General features: G+C 43.3%; 3 protein-coding genes across 3 annotated transcripts; 2 read left to right on the forward strand and 1 right to left on the reverse strand.

Moving 5' to 3' along the window:
• The first annotated feature begins 1244 nt into the window (after positions 1-1244).
• LOC135633058 (probable GABA transporter 2) lies at positions 1245-4486 on the forward strand. The gene is made up of 7 exons (XM_065142117.1): positions 1245-1671; positions 1779-2009; positions 2098-2195; positions 2946-3132; positions 3414-3544; positions 3615-3851; positions 3921-4486. The coding sequence occupies exons 1-7, from the start codon at positions 1368-1370 to the stop codon at positions 4308-4310; spliced, it is 1578 nt and encodes a 525-aa protein (XP_064998189.1). The 5' UTR covers positions 1245-1367; the 3' UTR covers positions 4311-4486.
• LOC135633059 (transcription factor WRKY19-like) lies at positions 4409-6156 on the reverse strand. Its single transcript, XM_065142118.1, has 3 exons — positions 5549-6156; positions 5333-5467; positions 4409-5270 (listed from the first exon to the last, which is right to left on the reverse strand). Exons 1-3 carry the CDS (start codon positions 5803-5805, stop codon positions 4760-4762), a joined length of 903 nt encoding a protein of 300 aa, XP_064998190.1. The 5' UTR covers positions 5806-6156; the 3' UTR covers positions 4409-4759.
• Positions 6157-18538: 12382 nt separating this feature from the next.
• Positions 18539-20294, forward strand: LOC135632931 (adenylate-forming reductase 06235-like). Its single transcript, XM_065141823.1, has one exon. It carries the CDS (start codon positions 18563-18565, stop codon positions 20168-20170), a length of 1608 nt encoding a protein of 535 aa, XP_064997895.1. The 5' UTR covers positions 18539-18562; the 3' UTR covers positions 20171-20294.
• The last annotated feature ends 2208 nt before the right edge of the window (positions 20295-22502 follow it).

Consider the following 22502-nt stretch of genomic DNA (forward strand, 5'->3'; position numbering starts at 1 on the left):
GGGTTCATGCAAATGATACTTAGCATGGTGAGCTATGTGTTATGTGGTGAAGGAGAGAGAGGAAGCCCCATTATGACCGTCTTCTTCCCATGCACCGAAGCCGATGAAGCATGAAAATAGTTCGATGACAAACATGAGGGAATGTAATTGGGCCTCACATTGGGATAGAGACGATCACACGGAGACAATAATACCTTGCAACGGAACGAAAGCTATAAGTGGTAAACGGTAGTGAGGAGCATTATGGGTATTATAAAAAAAAAAAGTACCAAATGAAAAATTAAAAATAAAAACCAGTGAAACCTTCTGAACAAAGAGAGAGAGAGAGATTTTTCTAAAAAATCATCCTTTATTTTTTTTTATTCTCGGTAATATAATTAAATAATTTCCAAACACAGGAATTTCTAATATATTGTCATGGTCATTCAATCAAAGAAAACTATTCACCTGTTTGACGCTATCACTTCTAATTGTCCAAACTGGATTCGAGTACTTTAGGAATTAAAAGGATACGACATGCATATATCGTGTCACTCTTAATCAAAGGAACTGAAAGATCCAAAGCGAGCAGTGAGATTAGGAAACATAGCGTCACTCTCTGTGAATCAAAAAGGATCCCACGGCAAACATTTAAGGCAGCGAAGAAAAGTCAGAGACATGAATCGTACGAAATATAATAGGATAGTTATCATAATTAAATCGGACATCAATTCGATTCAATACCGAATCATGGTTCCTTTAATCAGTTCACGGATATCAACTCATCATATCATTTAATTCAAGTTAAATCATATATATATATATATATATATATATATATATATATATATATATATATGGAAATGATCAAAATTGGTTTTCACGTCAATATCTCGGTAATAAGTCAAAGCTCTATATATATAATTAAGGAGCTACAATTAATGCCTTAATTAGTTACTTGGTCAATCAAAAGCCAGCTATCATCCTGGGTCTGGTCAGCGCCTGGTTCATCTATCGGCGTCGAGCCACGAACTAGGAAAGGATGCCTGGCTATTGGTTCGATAGTTCTGGGCCCCAAAGTCGGCGACGAGCCAGATGACCTCATGGCCTCAGGTTACCCTCGTGTGTGATGGCAGGATCGAAGAATGGGTCCGCAGGACCCCATCGTGTTCTTTCCAATAACCACTCGGGTAACCGGGAAGGTCGAGGAATGATGGTATCCTCCGCTGTCGTTCCCGGAGGAGGAGAAAAAAAAGGGGCAAAAAACAAAAAGGAAAGAAAACAGAAAAAATGTGCTGTCACGTTCCATATTTGCGATCTCGATTGCGTGCTGAGATCAGCTGAAGAAGCCATGACGACTGCATCCTCTTTCGAGCTCCTAATCCTCAATGTCTGCCCGGGAAAGCCGGAAGTCGCGTTCGACCCCCGATCTAATCCCTCTCCTTAACCGAAATCCCAATCCTCCAGTAATCTTCCTTCGTCGTCGTCTTCTTCCTCGTCCATCGCAGGTATGCCTAACCTGGCCCCACCACGTACGTAGACACGCGCTCGCTGCAACGATATTTCATTTCTTTGCTTCGTGGATCGTCACCTCTCCCCCGTCTTCCTCTGCCTCCTCCTCCCCCATGGAGGAAGCGTCGCCGGTGCCGCCTCCGCCCGACGCCGGCGCCGCCTTCGTCCTCGAATCGAAGGGTGGGTGAGCTATCTCTCTCTCTCTCTCACTCTCTCTCTCTCTCTCTCTCTCCTCGTCGGTGCAGCGCTAGGGTTCTAACTCCACCACATGCACGTCGGCGTTACAGGGAGTTGGTGGCACGCGGGGTTCCATCTCACGACGGCGATCGTCGGCCCCACAATCCTGACGCTGCCGTACGCATTCCGAGGGCTGGGCTGGGGCGTGGGGCTGGCGGCGCTGACGGTCGTGGGCGCCGTCACCTTCTACGCCTACACCCTCATGTCCAAGGTCCTGGATCACTGCGAGAAGCAAGGCCGACGGCACATCCGGTTCCGGGAACTCGCCGCCGACGTCTTGGGTACGGAAACCCCATCGCATCCATGGCGACCGCCACACTTCTTCCCTCCCTTGACCATCTTTTCTTCTTCTTGTTCTGGTTGCTACAGGCTCCGGTTGGATGTTCTACTTCGTGGTGTTCTTCCAGACGGCCATCAACACCGGAGTGAGCATCGGCTGCGTCTTGCTGGCCGGAGAATGCCTCAAGGTAGCGTTGTTTTCCATGATTTCTACCTTGTTTACTTGTCTTCTTCTTTCCCAAGTCTCTTTCATCATTCTTTTCTTACTTAATTTGTATTCTTCACTTGATGTTGCTGAGCTTTTAAGCTTTGTCTTCATGGCATCCAAAGGTTTGGTAGTTTACACACTATAATATGCGATAATAGTTCTTTTGTTTATTACTAACCAGTCTTCTCTTTTGGAGAAGAATGAGTAAACAGTTGATACCATTTCATTATTAAGCCCAAAGAATCACCTTAACATCGTCTGAACCATCACAACTGTAGCATTTTTTGATGCGGACAGTGATCATTGTGTGTACGCAACAAGTTCCATATTGCATGTTGGAAGTTCATCGACACAAATGTCAGGTGCACATCCTAATTGCTGTTCTTGCTTGTTCTTCTCTCCTAAACTCATTATTGGGAAGAGGAATTAGGCATATTTATTTTATGGTGTTAGTCAAGGAATATGGGTAAAACACTGGTGCTGAAATGATAGCAACATGAGATAGTCGGTGAAAAGAAAGCACTAAAATAGAGTATAAAACACAAAGGAAAGCACCAATTTCATTACCAAAGACCGAAGAATGAACTCCATTGTGTCTTTGTCGTGATGATTGATTAATTCAGATGAAGAAGTTGATGTAAGACTCCATGTTTATTCTCATGCGACGATTGTGTTATTCTAACATCTTTGTGCTGCAACTTGGCTCTCTTGTGTGCACGGGATGGATCAGATCATGTACTCCAGTCTTTCTCCTGATGGTCCCTTGAGGCTGTATCACTTCATCGTTATGGTGACAGTGGTGCTGATCCTTCTCTCGCAGCTGCCATCCTTCCACTCTCTCCGGCACATCAATCTGGTCTCCCTTTTTCTGAGCTTGGGTTACACTACTCTCGTAGCTGCAGGCTGCATCAACGCAGGTCATTCTCTTCCTCGATCCTCTCACTTGTTCTCCAAGCAATCACACTCGATTCATCATTTGATCAGACGCCGACAAGGCGAATCATATTCTTCTTGATGGAAGAACACATCTTTTGTTAATATATGCAGAGAGAATGTTCTTGGCATATAGAGAGTTGGACCTCAAGTATAAAGATATATATACTATCTAATAAAGATCATGTAATATTATGATCCATCATCAGAAAAAGATGCCTAAGCAGCACAATGATCAACCCTTTGCCTTTCTTCTCTGCAAAAGGTTACTCCAGAAATGCTCCTCCGAGGAACTATTCATTGGACTCATCCAGGGTTCAGAGAACCTTCAATGCCTTCACGTCCATCTCCATCCTGGCTTCGCTCTATGGAAATGGAATACTTCCGGAAATCCAGGTACAGCTACATGAGTGCGGTGTCTGCATCAAATTGTCTCTTGTTGACCCACCAAGCTGCACCGATGCAGGCAACCATGGCACCTCCAGCCACCGGGAAGATGGTGAAAGGGCTGATGCTGTGCTACTCCGTGATCATCGTGACGTTCTACTCGGCTGCAGTCTCTGGTTACTGGGCCTTCGGAAACAAGGTGAACTCCAATGTGCTCGACAGCCTTCTTCCCGACTCGGGACCTTCCCTGGCACCCACATGGCTACTGGGGCTTGCGGTCGTCTTCGTCCTCCTCCAACTCTTAGCCATTGGCTTGGTAAGAGACTGATCCAATGAGGCACAAGCTTAGCTGAGGAACTTGAGGCCAACATTGTTCCGATTGCAGGTTTACTCCCAGGTCGCTTACGAGATCATCGAGAAGAATTCAGCCGACATCAAGAAGAGCAAGTTCTCCAAGAGAAACCTCGTGCCCAGGCTGATCCTTAGAACGCTCTACATGGTGTTCTGTGGATTCATGGCTGCGATGCTCCCGTTCTTTGGCGACATCGTTGCCGTCGTCGGCGCGATCGGGTTCATCCCTCTGGATTTCGTACTCCCCATGCTTCTGTACAACATTTCCATCGGCCCTTCCAAGCGCTCGGCGATCCACTGGATCAACATCTTCATCATGGTTGTGTTCACCGGAGTCGGCATCATGGGGGCGTTCGCCTCCATCAGGAAGCTGGTGCTCGACGCCCACCAATTCAAGCTCTTCAGCAATGATGTGGTGGGTTGACGACGGACAGTCATCAATTTCATCCTCTTCTCAACAGAGGATGAGTGTTTTCAAGATTGTTCGGTCCTGCAGAGAGAGCACATGTACTAATACCATAGTAAAGAAAGTCGTAGCTTCCGGTCAGCGTTGTTCATGAATGGCAGCATATGATTTCCAAGGAATTTTTGATCCTACAATGTTTACGACTGTTCATCCATCTTCTCCTCCCATCAAGTCACATTAACCTTTCCAACTATTTGACACTGTGGAGTGTTGTTTATGGATTTACTGACAACTAATGCAAACCGATCTTCGTTGGTCAATCCTCGATCGACCAAAGGAGCGAAAATTATGCACAATTTAGTTCAAGAATTTATGCAGGCAACCTCAGCTTCTGGATACATCAGCATCAGCAGCAGAGCAGCTACTGTTGTGTAGTGAGTGTAACGAATTGGATTCTGTTCCGGGTCTCATGAGAAGAAGCTGGAGAAGTCCGCCTCGAAGTCCGGCTCTTGGAGCATGAAATCCATGTCCACCTTAGGGGGATTGGCGGCAGAATTAGCTCCTGATACCATCTCTGTCACGTCGGATTCCGGGCTCCAGAGCTTGATTCCGTCTTCGAATACGCATCGAGACAGCGAGAAGAAGGTCGAGTCGGACGCCGCCGGCGACTGAAAGGTGGGAGAGGTCGAGCTACTGAAACAGTTCTCGATTGTTGCGGGTGAGGCAAACATGTTCCCCCTCGCTGCCGCAGCTTCCAGTCCCAATTCGAAGGAGAAGGACAGGGAGGAGGCCTCAACTCTGAGCCCTGTCTGATGCTCGTCTTCCTTTGGTCGCCGCTGCTTTTGCCCCTGCTTCCGAAGGCATGTGTGCATCCCATGGTAGGTCACATGGAAGAGCAGCGGGTCCTCGTCCGATCGCTGCACCTGCTTCATTGCCGGGCAACCCTGAGCGACGCGGTGCGTGCATCTGTAATAGCCTCTGCGACAGGTTACAGAGCATGAGATCGCTGACACGAAAGAAAGGTGAGGCATTGAGCTCACCTTGGATGTTTGGCTCCGAGGATGTCCTTTTGGCCATACTTCCTCCAGCTATAGCCATCATCGACAGGCCCTTCGAAGACTCCTCCGGCGGCTGAGCTCACTCTCACCTCGCTAGTCCACTTGGGCAATGTCTTCCTGCAAGGAAACACGAGTGATTGAGGAGGCCATACCAACCGGTTTCACCGGCAAACAAAGCGATCGCTCTTCTCCATCTACCTCTTCTTCGGCGTGTGATCCTTGAAGCCTGGTTTGGACGGATCGCTCTGCGAGCTCTCGCCTGAGGAGGGGCGGGAAGAGTCTGGTCTGCTTGTCTTAGCCATGCAAATGGACTTCTCAATCGAGGCGAACAATTCCCGGAGCAGTGCCTTGCAGGACTCGTTTGCAGAATGTCGACGGAGTTCAGCTTCCATCTGTTCCACCAGCTTCCGAGCTCGAGCTAGCTCGGCCAGCAGAAGGCATTGGTCCTTCTCCATGTCGGGCTACTAAACAGAGCTCTCTGCTCGAGTCCAGGAAAGGAAAGAGATGGTACAAATCCAGCTGAATTCACAAGGAAAAGTGGCTCACGAGCATCTCAATCTCACCAAGCTGAAACCAGAAACGATTACGACGAGCTCAGACCGTTGGCAGCCCCTACTCTTCCGAGTAGAGAGAGAGAGAGAGAGTGTGTGTGTGATGGGAGATGATGAGAACAGGGAGGGAAGGGATGGTATATAATAAGGCCAGGATTAAAGTCCAAAGAAACCACTCATCATGTCGTCGTTAGAACTCAACATGTTGTACTACACATTCACCCAAAATACCGGTCTTCGGTCTTCTAGGAGGAAGAAGAAGAAGAAGAGGAAGTGGAGGAGAGATGAATCTAACGTTTGACCATATCTTCACCGTACGTACAGTATGAGAAACACTGCGATGGATGGGTTGACCATGGAAACCCTGTGCAGGAATCAGATAATACGTAGCGGCGGTAGATTAATCGGAAGGTGGGTGGAAGCGAGCGAGAACCTTCGCGCGTAAGCGCGTGGAAGAGAAGAGTAGTGACGTCAGCAGCTCGGATGCTGCTTACGTGTTGGCCTTCTGATGAACACAACCTGTGAACCCCACTACACGCTTGCCATTAGTCCACCAACCGTAGAACGACACGTATGTCGAATCTTAAGGAGTCGCTAATCTTAAGCATCAAAATGTGACAAACTCCACGTGTCGATATTTCATTGGGACGGATTTTTGTCTCGTATCAGTCACTGTCTATTGGACTGATAGACCATTATTATCATTTAGCAATATATTTGAATTTGGATTTAATATGAGAATTTACTCCCTTTTTTATTCTATTTAAACCGATCAAATCCGATGAAGAAGGAAGTAGTCGAACTCGAATTAAACCAATTCGGTACCAAAAGATTCGATTCGCTATCAGATCAAACCCGACGGGTGAGATTCGAAGATGGAAACCAACGAAGAAACCCGGTCCAACTGCCTCCTAATTTCCATTTATTGCAGCTCCGTGGATGTCTGCCGGCGAGATTTTAAGAGGTGGTGTGGGAAGGGAGAACAGGCGGAGGGAGATGTGGGGGCCACTTGGTCGTGTACGCTGGACCATGGTACGACGGTGGGTACAAAGATAATGCATTGTCGGAGACTGCTCAACTCAGGTTTCCACCAACCGACACGTTGGAGAGATCAAATCGAGGGAATAAACTTTTGACTGTGGTCTTTTAACGAAGGATGGGATGGGAGGTTGAGTTCTTCGTATAACCCTTGCCACCATCTTCATCTTCAGCTCTTGTACCGACCTTTGATTCAAATAAGGTCAGGTCATCTCCTCAAAAACCCATCAGACGACGGTTGACTTAAAAATCACTTGTGTCATTGTATTTAATTGTTGGATCATTATTCACATGATGTGAACTTTATAAGTCATATTACATTAGATTTTATAATATTTTTATTATGATGATCAAAATATCATAGTAGGCCAATAACATTGTAATAATAGAAATATTTTTAAAAGAATAATTTGAAGAAAAAAAATTAAATTAAGGATATTATTTTAATATATATTTTTTTAGAAAAAATATTATACAATCACTTCCCTCGTTGGACCCATGTGTGAACCCCATCGAATTCTCTCGGCGGTTCATGACACATGTGATTATTATCTCCCATCATCTTAGCTCTTCTCTCCTCTATCACGTTTATATTTTCTCAATCGTAGCCTCTTGCCTCCGTTTTAGTTATTGATCACTTATATCATGGATAAGGATGATGACGATGAGACATAAATTTGATAAAGTAGAGGGGAGGAGAGTTAGGACGATAAAAGTCAATAGCCATCAAGGGCACGGGTAAAATGCATAAGGATGGGTTCAATGAAAGTCAATGAGATTTGTGAATACATAAATAATGCAATGAGACAAAGATGACAGTACAAGATGGAGAAAGCCATGGATCCAACGAAGATAAAGATAAAATGATTTTTTCATACAAGAATAAGTATTTCATAAAAGTTTATATGATTTTTTTCATGAATTCAATATATATATATATATATATATATATATATATATATATTATTTTCGAGTAATTGGTAATGATACAGTTTCTTCGTAAAGAAGGAGAAGAAATCTGATCACATGGCTGCTCGACCATAGCATGTTCCAATAAACTTCCCTTGATTATGTATGATTCACGAACACGTTGACTCTGATCATTTCCTCGAAAGATTATAGGGTTTGACCAGGTCGCCTTGACGCACTAAATGCTATTGCGTTGAATATGGTTTGCAATAATTTCTACGCGGTACGAGGGAGCGGATAGCATTAATAAACCAGTTGACCATTTCAAAGCTCTTCCCTCATCAATCTGCTTGCTACTTCGAACCAACTTAACGGAGTCACCATGTTATATTTAATGCCATTTGCCTTTTTAATATACTAAAATCATCAATGTATTTGTCATTGAACCATCACGTCACGTTTATTATGGCTGCAATGCATTATTTGTCTTTCTCATCTATGTAGCTCGAACTAGAAATAAACTGATTCTAAATCGGAATCGAAACCAATAATTTCAATTTGATTTCAAAGAGACCATATAAGAGAAAAATAAAAAAAATTAAAACACAAATATAATGGTTAGTATTTGAATTCTAATAATTTAGGTTCGAATTTTGGTAAAACAATTTAATTTAATTTAATTTTTTTTCTTTTATCAAGCAGAATATGTAATTCGAAGCAGAATAATTTGAAACTAATCCAATAAATAAAAGAGGGGATATATATATATATATATATATATATATATATATATCCACTTTTTTATTTTTATTTTTCAAATAGTACTATTAATTTAAAAATATCTAAAGTACCGCTCAAAAGTTTTCTTACTAAATTTTTTCGTTCGTTTTTTTACTAGTTTTCAATTGCTGCGGTTTTTTCATTTGGCTCATTTATAATATTTTTAATAATATTAATAATATTTTATTAATATACTAAAATTATAATAACTGATATTATACTATGTTTTTTATTATCATTACTCGTAGGTCATTACAATATCATATTTTTCGCTTGATTGTGATTAGAATCATTTAGATCATTTACGATATTTTCGAGTAGGACTTATAGTATTTTTATTATGATAGTTAAAATATTGTAATATACTAAAAATACTGTAATAGACTAAAATATAGGTGATTTTTTTTTGAGGGATAATTTAGATTTTTTTAAATTAAGAATACTATTTAAAAAAAGTAAAAGTAAAATAAGGGATATTGATGAGAAATATCTAAATAATAGATAATTCTACGAAAATCAATATGAGAGAGAGAGAGAGAGAGAGAGAGAGAGAGAGAGAGATTTAAATATTAACATGAATATAAAAATAAAATCTAAATTAATATGTTTTTTTAAAACTTTGAAATGATAGGAAAAATATATCACGATATCAGAGAGAACATCCTTTATTAGGATATAATAAAAAGATCCAATTTATTTTATCACTATTTACTAATTTATGAAATACCAATTAGCTCCCACTATTGTTGTATATTATTACCCTGCGAGTTTGAGGGTAGTTTTGTCCTCCTCATAGTTCGGGTTGTCCGCTCTCGCGTTCCCTCCAACCGACCGCGCTCTTCTCCTTCGCCCCCAATCTCTTCTCGGCGTCCCTCTTCGCCTCGCTTCTTTCCGCCGCCTCCTCCTCTCGCTGCCTTCCCCATCGAGCCATCTCCTCTTCTTACTCGGTAAATATTCGCGCTTCCGTCTGCTTCGATCTCGCGTGGTCTGTCGCCGCGCTGCGCCCCTCCCCGCCCCGCCCTACGATTCGTTGCCGATCGGCTCGGTTGGTAACGGATTCTTGCGGAGCGTTCCATCGATCAGCAACTTCCATCTCCTCCGCCCTTTCTTTCCGCTTCTTCCCGTGTTCCCCAGAGAAATCCACATTGCTCGTTCCCACAACATCTTTGCTGGAATGCTCATTCGAGGATCTCCTCTTCTCTGGATCCGATTCCCTAACAACCCTAGTTCCAGAGGTCGTTGCCGGTTCCTCCTCTCCCTCGGGTTCTCGTCCTCCTCGGACAGGTCAACATGTTTGTTTATATCACTTGAATCTTTGTCTCCTTGTAGCTATAATGGCTTTGCAAGTATTTCTAGAAGAATATCAAGTTAAATTACTGAGATTAGGACTGTTTACCTGCACAAGCAAGTTAAATTCATCTCTACTTTTTCTTAATTTTGTCAGAAACACTAAATAATTTTGCAAAGGTTTCTTGTGGTAACCATAAGGTCACAACTCCTCCATCTCTGAGACCTGTGCCCGATGACTTTGGTCATTGAATCTTATCTAATTCATTAGTTTTATTGCAACTCTGGAGGACTTGTTCTAGCATTAGAAGTTAACATGTGGTCATTTGTTGAGATTACATAACTCAATACTTTTTTGGTTTATATTTCTCTCTTGATAAACTGCAGTTGTTTCACTCTATCCATTCTATGAGTAGTTTATACGGGTGAAATTCCAGAATGAGACCTAAGAAATGTTAGTTCATATGAATGAATTCGGGGGTTGAGTGTTGTTAGTTCGTATGAATCTTGTCACTTGATGAATCTTGTTGCATTATCTCTTGATAAAATAGCCTCTGTGTGGAAGACTGTAGATTCATATGATGCTCATTTTGATGATGAAGAAGAAGAACCAATTCCCTTATATTTAGAATTAGAACTGTTCTTCGAACAACTTCTCTCTCAATGTTTTCTGGCATCATTGTTCTCTGCGCTTCTTAGAACCGATTATTATCCATTTGAGTCATGTTTACTTTGGAGTGGTCATATTTGGCTTTCAGTTGAATCAGGTAATGATCTTTCTGCTTTTGTTTTCTCACAGTTCATGGCATGTAGCATTGGTTGTCATGGAACACAAGTGGACTACTCATTGTAGTGGGATCTCTGAGTTCTTGCTGCCGCAGATGTATCCATTATTATTTCTTCATGTGGTACATTACCTGATCTGCCAAAGGATTGGTGCCCAGAAACCGGTATCAATCCCTGTAATCTCACATCATGACCCACATTTAAGATTAGTTCCTGAATTTGAGACTTTTACTCTTGCTCTTGCCGAGAAATCTATCTGACTGTTACAGAAACAGAGTTATAGATTGTGAAATTTTCCAAGAAAGTAACATTACAATAGCATCAAAGCTAAGGAGGTTTGTCGCTTAGATTTGGTCGGCAATCTCATTTAGAGAAGCTTCCAATTTATTCTTTACCAACTGCTTTACAAGTGCTACAAATTTGGTAGATCGAATTGAATCTGTTGTTCCTATCCATTCTGAGACTGCTTGCCATGCGGATGCCAAGTGTTTGTCAACTACATCATGCAGCATTCTCCCAGTTGATGGAAAGGAACATAGTAGCATGCAGATTGTCTGCAAACTCAACATCGTTAGTGCTGATTGTTAGCGAAAGTCCAGTGTCTATCACTTCTCTGAGATGGTTCTCAAGGGTTGAGAGATGATGTGTAACATTGAACTCAAATTTGGATTGTTCCTAGTAGAGATCATTCAAACTTAGATTTGGATTGTTCATAAATGTACTCATCATCGTTTCCTTGTTTTTTTAACTTCTTCATCTCCTAATCACAAGCAGCTTCAAGCGTCAAGTGGTGACGAGCAGTCTTTTTCTTCTTCGTAGATCAAGGCGGCGTGGGGAAATGGCTGCCGGAGATATCTTGGTGCAAAATTGACACGGGCGGGGAGTAAGTGAGGGCGACAAGGGAAGGGGAGGAGTTGATCCAGGCGACCACGGGGATCATGCTCTTGCTCACGTCCACCTTCAACAAGCGATGTCAAGAGGGCATCGAGCGGTGTCAGAGCCTAATAGTGTCAAGTAGTGAGTTGCTACAATCTTTAACTAATTTTATTTGCTTCATTTGTATGAACGAGAAAACAAGTTAGAAAAAGGATTTAACTCGAGATAATATTTTAATAAATACTTGATAGATAATATAAATTATAAATATATAATTCATAAGTTTTAAATGATCATGTAACAAAATATCCTAGATGGTCCATTATAGTTGAAAGTCCTCACAAGTATCCCTACGACACAAATACAGAATAAGGTGATAAATTAGCCTTAAACAATATCCTAAAGGTCTATTCCATCATGTGCCACGTATGTAGCTCCAAGATGTTCCACAGAAAATTTGAAGTTGACTGTTTGGATAATATATTTTTGAATAATTTTATTTTTGTATGACGATATGTACAACTTGTATTTATAAGACTAAACGATCATAAAAATAAATTAAAATGAGACTATTAAGTCTATTACAAGTCCTCTACTTATTACGTATGGCATGAATACAACCAAAAGATATGAACATATATAAACATTATATCAAAAAAAATTTATATAGATTTATCAAAAATCCTTTATATAGATTTATCTATGACAAGTATGATGAGGGAGTAATTGGAAACAAAGGGACGATTGATAAGGGAGTGATGGCAAGGGGCACTCACGGTTTGTAAGAGACCAAAAAAAAAAAAAAAAAAAACTAAGATTAGTAATTGAGGGATGTAAATAATATAATTATATTTTATTATTCTTTTAAGAGGTTACTAATAGTAAGTTTCTTTCTTTTCCTGAATATATATATTTTGTCTAAAAACTTTTATTCATTAATTAACTAGAAACATTCAAGTGAGTCAATCATACACATCGATAAGTTATTAGAGTAGCGAAACCTGAGAAAGTATTGCAACTCTTGAACTCTGACCAGCATATATATATATATATATATATATATATATATATATATATATATATATATATATATATATATATATATATATATATATATATATATATATATATATGAAATAAAATAAATATTTTGGGGACTATATTGAGATTGCCAATCTAGGGAAAGATTTGTCTTTGATTATTGCAAATAGTCTTAGATATCCTAATTTAATTATTTTTATGATTTTTATACAAGTGAAAACTGATAAGTCAATATTTGATCATCGTTGCTACGATCTCATAGGCTTATAAGAAATTAATCGTTTTGGGCGTGCCCGTACAATTTTACCCTTTCGAAACTTATGAGCTTCAAAATACATTTTTGAGGGTAAGGGTGACTCGACGAATTTATAAGCTCTTGGTTCTCCTACTCCTCAACCAATATGAGAATAAATATCCTTATCAGTGCTCCTCCCATAGAGGAGCCAAGGGCTCATGGCCCTCCTTTTAGTGCAAAAATATGGTTGCCTTAATGTCATCAACCGTGAATCGGTATGACTTGATTCTATCCTAAAAGCACAAGTTCGTTTTGATGGTGTAGGGAAATCTAGGGATGACATCACATGCATAGTGGAAGAACAGAAAATAAAAATCCTCAAATTTCACAAAAATGTGTTCGTCGTCGTGCGAAGATTGGTGCGTAAAATCCGCGAAACTTAAAACCACATGTGAAATAGTTATGTTACATAGGTATATATCCCCGAATCCTTACAGATCTATAGGAGAGGATGAAGGAGGTCAAGCGTCCTCCTCTTTAGCAATGATCCACACAGCAGGGCTACAATGACGCTCCTCAAATCATTGTCTAAATCTCCACACCTGCTATCTAAGGAGGAGAATAGGAGGTGGCAACCAAGAAGTATCTAGCTTATGGGTGTTTAATTCCCTCCTATTTATAAAGGCCCCTTGTCAACTTAATCCTAATGGATCCTACCATATTGGGTATTGGATCTTCATCCAATTACCCAAACCTCTTATATTAGTGGATCTCTATCCAATAATATCTCATTAGCTCTTATTGTATCTCATTCATATGATCTAATAATTTAGGGACTTATTGGATATCCAATAAGCCTATGAATTATTGGCTCATATAGATAAGATCTAATAAGAGTCAACTAATTCAGTAGTGTATACACCATATAGGATATGAAAATGCAAGAAGCTCGATCTTAAGGTAGTTAAGATTTGAGGATGTCCTGCCCACGTTAAAAGATAACCCCAATAAGTTGGTATCGCGAACGGAGCGGTGCAAGTTCGTGGGATACCCCAAGGAAACTTGTGAGTATTATTTCTATCATCTTGAGGACCAAAAAGTCGTTGTAACCAAGAGAGCGGTGTTCCTTGAGAAGGAACATGTTCTTGGCAGAGATAGTGGGAGCATAATAGAGTTGAGCGAGGTTGGAGAACCTAGCTCAAGCACCACTCTACACCCCGAGTCTGTTCAGGTACCTAACACACAAGTTTCGACTTTAAGTAGGTCCGGCAGAGTATCACATCCTCCTGAGAGATATGTGAGTCATATTAGATGAGAGGATGTTGAGGATATTGATCCTCAGACCTACGAGGAGGCTATTACGAGTATAGACTTCCAGAAGTGACAAGAAGCCATAAATTCTAAGATGGATTACATGTACTCCAATAAGGTTTGGAACCTAGTTGATACATCCGAGAGTATTGTACCCATCGGTTGTAAATGGATCTTCAAGAAGAAGATTCGAGTAGATAGAAAGTTAGAGACCTATAAAGCAAAGCTAGTGGCTAAGGGATATCTTGAAAAGCAATGTGTTGATTATGATGAAACCTTCTCACCCGTAGCCATGCTAAAATTCATCTAAATTCTATTGGCTATTGTAGCACACTATGATTATAAGATATGATAGATGGATGTAAAAACTGCGTTCCTCAATGGAAACCTTAAGGAGGAGGTGTATATGATACAACCTGAGAGATTTGTGTCCAAGGATTGCCCAAATAAGGTGTGTAGGCTGCTTAGGTCTGTTTATAGACTAGAGCAAGCTTCTCGAAGTTAGAACATAAAATTTGATGAGGCAATCAGATCTTATGACTTCATTAAGAATGAAGATGAGTTTTGCGTATATAGGAAGGTAAGTGGGAGCACTATCACTTTCTTGGTATTATATATGGATGACATCCTGATCATTGTGAATGATATTATAATACTATCCACAATAAAAGCTTGGTTATCTGGACACTTTTCAATGAAGGATTTATGAGAAGTATCCTATATCTTATGGATTCACATCTATAGAGATAGATCCAAGAGGATGCTTGGCTTGTCTCAGTCTAGCTATATAGACACCATTGTCAAAAAGATTGACATAAAAATTTTCAAGAGATGTCTCGTATCGATGAGATATGAGATCATTTTCTAGGAGTATGTCCCTAAATACTCCTAAAGAAATTGTGAATATGGATAGGATACCCTATGCCTCAGCGATAGGGTCTATCATGTATATCATGCTATGTACCAGATCTGATATAGCGCATGCTCTGAGTGTCATGAGCAGGTATCAGGCAGATCCAGGTTTGGAGCACTGAAAAGTAGTAAAATGTATCCTTAAGTACTTATGGAGGACTAAGGATCTTTTACTGGTATATGAAGGTAGTAGCCTCAAGGTGGAAGGCTACACAGACTCGAGTTTCTAGTCCGATGTCGATGATAGCAAGTCAAATTCGGGGTATGTGTACACTATAAATGGAGGAGCTGTATGCTGGAAGAGTTCCAAGCAAGGTACAACTACTAGCTCGACCACAGAGGCAGAGTGCATTGCTATAATAGAGGCAGCAAACGAGGGAGTTTGAATGAAGAAGTTCGTCACAGATTTGAGAGTCATGCCAAGCAACGAGGAGCCGATTTTCTTATATTGTGACAACAACGTGGCGATTGCTTAAATGAGAGAACCCGGGTCTCATCAAAAGTGTTCTGAGGAGGTTCGAGCTTATTAGAGAGATCATGGCCCGAGGAGATGTAGCAGTGGAAAGAGTTTCATCCGAAGATAATATCGCAGATCCATTGACAAAGCCGTTGTCTCATATTGTTTTTGAGCATCATAGGAGTCTGATGGGGGATCAGACACAGATGGTTGATTTTTGGTCAAGTGAGAGATTGCTAGTCGTAGGTGCCTTATAAGCCAATCATGTGAATGATGACACATGTGATATGATACACATTCTTTTTTCTTGCTATATTATTTAGCATTTTATCACTTTATATTGCTTATTATATATATATATATATATATATATATATATATATATATATATATATATATATATATATATATATTATGATGTGGATATGTACAATGAGAATCGGATTGTGATGAGATCATAATAATGAGATTAATTCACCTTAAAACATAAACCCTAAATAATCCCGGTCATAGGTTACTCGAGAGGGACATCGAGATAACCGGACTGACTAATGTACTGTATACTTGTACATATGATGGAGGCGGCTAGTCTCATAACTGCTTGTGTGTGAACACTATGGATATAGTAGAGGAGCTCATTGGAGAATAAGTTCACTTATTGATCCGCTTATGTTAGATTATTGGTGATGCCTTATTGTCAGAGAGTGATTCCGTAGTCCTAGTGGTTTATCTGGTCCTTACATTTGAGACATCAAGGATGTCTTGGATGAGTACTCCACTCTTTGATACTAGACTTATAGGTCTGGAAGTTATAGATTTAGCATAATCAGTTATCGAGAGTGGTAGCCAAACCTTACAAGTGCTATTGAGTGCTGATAGAGGATCATCCACTCTTAGTGTCATGAAAGGAATATCTTATGTATTCTTGCTCAAACAAATCCCTAGTCAGGGTCATTCATATTTAGAAAAAAAAAAAAGTTCTTCAAGAGAATCCGATTAGAGCGAGACTCGAATAGAAATTGTATGAGCCTGACAGTACCATGCCCGGTATACAATATCTGAGGTATTAGATGGATAAAGGATTATAGATACACGGTAATCGAGGACAGACAAGTCCAATGGTTTGGATTCCCCTGTATCATCTGTGACTACGACGTGGTGGCCTAAGACGTTCGTAGTCGATGAATCGAGTAAATTATTATGGAGATAATAATTCATTAAGCTAGAAGGAGTTCTGATAGGTATGACTCACTGTCAGCTCGATATTGGGTCTAGATGGTCACACACATATGGTTGACATTGTAACAAGTAGAGATTCAAATATGAGATATCTACCAGAGCCTCTATCTTATTAGATATCCAATAAGCCTCTGAATTATTTGATCATATGGATGAGATCCAATAAGAGTTAATAAGAGATTATTGGATAGAGATCTACTAATCTAAGATGCTTAGCTAGTTGGATGGAGATCCAATATCCAATATGGCATAATTCATTTGGGTTAAATTGATAAGGGGTCTCTATAAATAGAAGAGAACCAAACACCCATGACTAGAAGTTTTTTGGTCGTCACCTCCCATTCTCCTCTCCCTTTCTCCTCCTCAGTTGTGTGGCTCACCGCTAGAGAGGAGGACACATGACCTCATTCATCATCATCTACATATCTGTATGGATTCAGGGATATACGATCTTCCTAGGCAAAATATAATTTTTCATAAACGCAATTTTTAATTTTACAGATTTCACACATCAATCTTTACACAATGTTGAACATAATTTATGAAAATTTTAAAGATTTTTATTTTCACACCCCTAAATCGTGATCTATTGGGTTCGATAGATTGTTGCTCTGTTGTTTGCTGCTGAGAAGGGGTGATGCAGGCTTCTTTCTACCCACGTTAGCATCTTAATAGCAATCAGTAGATCAAGACTGATATGAGTATATTCTGCATCAGGAATTGTATACGCTACGATCGATTTTCAATTCATTCCAATAAAAAATAAATATGAAAATTTGATCTGATCAACTCGAATGACTTAATTGAGATTATGAGAAAAAAGTTATATACTGGCGATGAAGAATAAATATTTTCTCATTTATTCTCACTATCAAGGATATTATTCAAGCCTGCTCATCAAGCTTCGTGATTCGATCCGACGGCAGGGATTCATTCACTACCCTGCACGTAATTAATGTTAGGACGACGACGTGTCGGCCTCGTTGATGCGACAGTGCACCATTATTGGAGCACTACCAAACGAAATCATGGCATGCGGAATCGCTTCCGACTTGCCGTGTTTGAACGCAATACCGAGTCAACGTTCGACACTGCGACCTCCCCGGACGACTCCGAGCCAAGCCACCCTGTTTGCGTCCGAGACCCGCTCCCACCCGAGTGCCCTGACAGCCGCTTCGTCGCTGACCTTGTTCATCGGAACATCGGGTCCGATCGGATCAAACTAAGTACCCGTCTATCTGGATCCGGATCCAATTCGAGCCATAATTCTAGAGCTCGATGCGGATTAAACGTCAGGTGGTAGTGGTGCCACCACTGACAGCGTAATGAAAGATGACATAACGATGACAGAAGATGCGTCAATAGAAACAAAATACCGCTATTAAATTAGGTTTTACATCATATCTATATTAGCTCGGTTCCGATCTTTACATCATTAAATCAGGATTTTTAATGGATCTACCATAGATTCTGCCCGCGTTGATTCAGAGATTGAATTCTAATAATATTTTCCATTTATAGTAATACAAGTCTTAAATTTCCTACCAGATGAGACCTGTGTGTGACGCAAATATTGGCTCGTTAAAGTGCGCAAGAAATTTTGTTGTACCAAAAAAGAAAAAGCTAAATTCCACTACTGCCGGATTCGAAACGTTCAATAATGGATTGTCCTAGTCATCTATTCTCTCTGCGGCGCAGCTCTCGCCTTACCATGTAATCGACGATTGCAAGCGGTAGACGGACTCCTATTTATTGTAACTGCACCTTCCACTCCTTTCCTGAGTGCAGCCATGGCGGAGCCAACCAATCTGCAGCGCTTCTCCAGTTGCCGAGGGGTCTCTTTCGAGATCAACCACCCACAAAGCGTCCTCTTCGACGTCCGAGTTCGGGCGGCAGGCGACAACTCCTGCGAGCGCGAGGTCTCGCTGAGCTCCTTCAAGGTCCAACCCTTCGCCTCCGACTTACAGAAGTCCACGAGCCGTTCCAGTAGCCACTTCTGTGACCTTGAGGACGAGGACGACGATGTCGAGAAGCAGCAGGCGTCCGGAGAACAAGTCCCCCAGCCCGCGGCCACGAGAAGCCCTTCGGTGAGGAGGAAAAGCGGCGAGTCGTCCCGCCTGTCGGTCATACTGCTGGATCAGGGCTTGTTCACTGTGTACAAGCGGCTGTTCGCCGTCTGCTTCACCGTCAACGTGGCCGCGCTCGTCCTTGCCGTCACTGGCCACTTCCCCTACGCCAAGAAGAGAGCGGCTCTCTTCTCCATGGGCAACATCTTGGCCCTGACGCTTTGCCGCAGCGAAGCCTTCCTCCGCGTCGTGTTCTGGCTCGCCGTTAAGGCGCTCGGGCGGCCTTGGGTGCCCCTGTTCGTCAAGACCGCCGTCACATCCTTCCTCCAGTCCCTCGGCGGAATCCACAGCAGCTGCGGCGTCTCCTCCGTCGCCTGGCTCATCTACGCTCTCGTGCTCACGCTCCAGTCCCGGAAGGACACGTCCGACGAGATCGTCGTCGTCGCCTCCGCGATCCTCGCCTTACTCTGCCTCTCTTGCATGGCCGCGTTCCCGCTCGTCCGACACCTCCACCACAACCTCTTCGAGCGGACGCATCGGTTTGCCGGATGGACGGCGCTCGCCCTTCTCTGGGCGTTCGTCGTCCTCACCGTCGGCTATGATCCGGCCACAAAATCTTACAACCTCAAAGGCTCTAAGCTCATCGAGCAGCAGGAGTTCTGGTTCACCTCGACCATCACCTTCTTCATCATCCTCCCCTGGGTCACGGCATCACGAGTTCCGGTCACAGTGACCGCGCCGTCCAGTCACGCCTCCATCATAAAGTTCGCCGGCGGGGTCGAAGCCGGTCTCCTGGGGCGGATCAGCAGGTCGGCCTTGTCGGATTGGCACGCTTTCGGGATCATATCAGACGGCAAGGACGGCCACATGATGCTCGCCGGCGCGGTGGGCGACTTCACCAGAGGGCTCGTCTCGGACCCGCCGACCCACCTGTGGGTACGAGGGGTGCACTTCGCCGGCCTGCCGTACCTCGTGAACATGTACAACCGGGTGGTACTGGTGGCCACTGGCTCCGGCATCTGCGTCTTCCTTTCCTTCATTTTGCAGCCCACAGCGGCGGAGGTCCGCCTGGTGTGGGTGACCAAAGGGGTGGAGCAAAACTTCGGGAGGGAGATCAAGGAGATGCTGAGCCGGCAGCCGAAGGAGAAGGTGGTGGTGCACGACACGGCGGTGTTGGGGCGGCCGAACGTTGCGCAAGTGGCGGTGGAGGCGGCGAGGGATTGGGAGGCGGAGGTGGTGGTGGTGACGAGCAACCCTCAAGGCAGCAGGGACGTCATCAGGGCATGCAACAAAGCTAGAATACCTGCGTTCGGCCCCATTTGGGACTCGTAGGTCCCATCTAACCTTGTGGTTGCCAGTAATTATTAGGTGAAGCTCGAGTCAGTATCACATCAGCGATTATTATTATTTTTTTCTGAAAATATTAATAATAGTAATAAGACTATTTGTTTAATTATGTTACGATGGAAGAGAGAGAGAGAGAGAGAGAGTGTGTGTGTGTGTGAGAGAGAGAGAGAGAGAGAGATACAACTTCGATCGGATGTTCTGATGAATGCGAATTGCATGCACGTACGTAGGAATTGCACGAAGGGTACCATCAAAAGGGTTCATCCTGTCCTAACCATCAATTTCAATTTCAGTAGATTAAGTTGATTCATTAACGTCATAACCGACGGCTGGGATCCATCCATTACAACAAAATATACATCGGAATAGTCCTGTAGTTGACCATTCCGATTCCACTTAAAATAAAATCGGAATCGATTTGATTCTTACTGATCTCAGTTCCGGTTATCAAATCATCGATTTCAGTTTTGATTTTGGTTATTGGTTTCTATTGATTAAATAAACAAAAATAAAAAGATTTCTTAAGGTTTCAAACTCATGTTATTAAATCTTGAGTTTGAAGGGCTAACGTTAAATCGTGAACTCACTTGTGTTTTATTTATTTTTAGCCGGTTTGGGATCAATGAAGGGCTAACGTTCTTGTTCTAGATTTTAAGAATTGAATCTAAGTACATGTTTGTGCAAACAACTTTTATGCCGCGGCCTCGGGGCCGACGCGGCTCGGTTCGGGTTCGGATGGTGAGAATCTAGCTCAAGGTTTCTCGGGGTCGTTGATGTGGGCGGCCGTGCGGATCGGATCACGTTGGGGCTCGTCAGGACGTCACGTATGGAAGGGTCCCTCTCCTCGACGTTGATGGGAAGTAGCTCCGTCTTTGTACCTGCACACAGGTCGGGTCGAAGCTCGGCCCGACCCCTCTGACGAACAAGTCAGATGAAGTGAATATATCTTTTTTTTTTTTAATGTTTTTCCCCCTCCCCTCCTCCTCTCAGGAGTGGGGTTTTTATAGGGTGACTTGCTGTGTTTGTTGTGCCTATTCTGTAGGGAGCAGGATCGTACTCCCGGCCACGTATAATAGCGGTGTTGGCGTGGCATGAAGGATTGGGCCAGAGCAAGGCGTTAATGCGCCTCGACCGGCGTTCTGGTGCGTTTGACCAAGTGCTGTCGGGTCGATCGAGACGTGAGGCGTCATCTGGGGCAGCTAACGTCAGCCTGAGTTTTGTCGCCATTATTATCCTCATCATATTCCCTCCCGGAAAGAAGCTATGCATCGATCGTTGTAATGGGAGTCTGAGGCATGGCTTCAGCTTTCAATATTTGTTCTTGCCGGGCGGCTGCTGGTCCGTTACCAGGGGCGCGGTCCGGATTTAGCAAATAAGGGAGGCTGGGCGTGCGGCGGTGGTCTCGGACATCATGCAGCTTGAGGAGAATGTCTCAGGCGGGCAGGCCACGTAGAGGAAGTGGTCTCGGGCGACATGCAACCGAGGAGCTCGGCGCGGGCGGGCAGGCTGGGCAGGCGTGGTCTCGGGCAACACGCAGTCGAGGAGCACGACGCAGGTGGGCAGGCCGCGCAGGTGTGGTCTTGGGAAGCATGGAGCTGAGGAGCACGACGCAGGCGGGCTGGCCGCGCAGGTGTGGTCTCGGAGAAGCATGGAGCCGAGGAGCACAACGCAGGCGGGCAGGCTGCGCAGGTGTGGTCTCGGGGAACATGCAGTCGAGTAGCTACCTACGTTGTTGTCCCTTCGTGCCAACTTAACCGTGGTGGGGGGCTGAGAACTTCTTTGCCTTGTGAGTCCTTGAGCGATAGGGAAGGATCCGCGTCCTCCCTCCATGCACGACCTGTGCCGACTACCCGCGGGCGCCGATGAACCCTTTCTGTCGCGGGTGATGGGCGAACTCCCGACGGGGGAGGCAAGTGACCCCCTAGTCGCCCATTGGGGGGGCCTGTCCCGAGGGGACAGGGTGTGGGCCGGAGGAGATTCCTCCGCCGCATTCCTCCAAGGTGCGCTCCATCCCGACATGGCTCAGGATATGTACACTTTGCCCTCGGAGGCTCTACTTGGCAAGTCAGCCAAGTCCTTGACATTGGTAAGTATTGCGCCTGCTACTTCTAGTTACTCATTCGATAGTATCCCTCCTGACCTCTCCTCTTTCTTACAGGGCCTACACTACGCGACGGCCCTGATGGATCGGGTGCATGACGCCGGCCGGATCATCGGGGGCCTCAGTGAGCGCAACACTGAGCTGCGCCGCCAAGTAGAGGAGATCCGGGCTGGGGCAGGACCGGAAGCCATGGCGGCTGCTGAGAAACGCACGGTG

This window comes from Musa acuminata, chromosome BXJ3-3, assembly GCF_036884655.1.
Source record: "Musa acuminata AAA Group cultivar baxijiao chromosome BXJ3-3, Cavendish_Baxijiao_AAA, whole genome shotgun sequence".
NCBI classification, from domain to species: domain Eukaryota; kingdom Viridiplantae; phylum Streptophyta; class Magnoliopsida; order Zingiberales; family Musaceae; genus Musa; species Musa acuminata.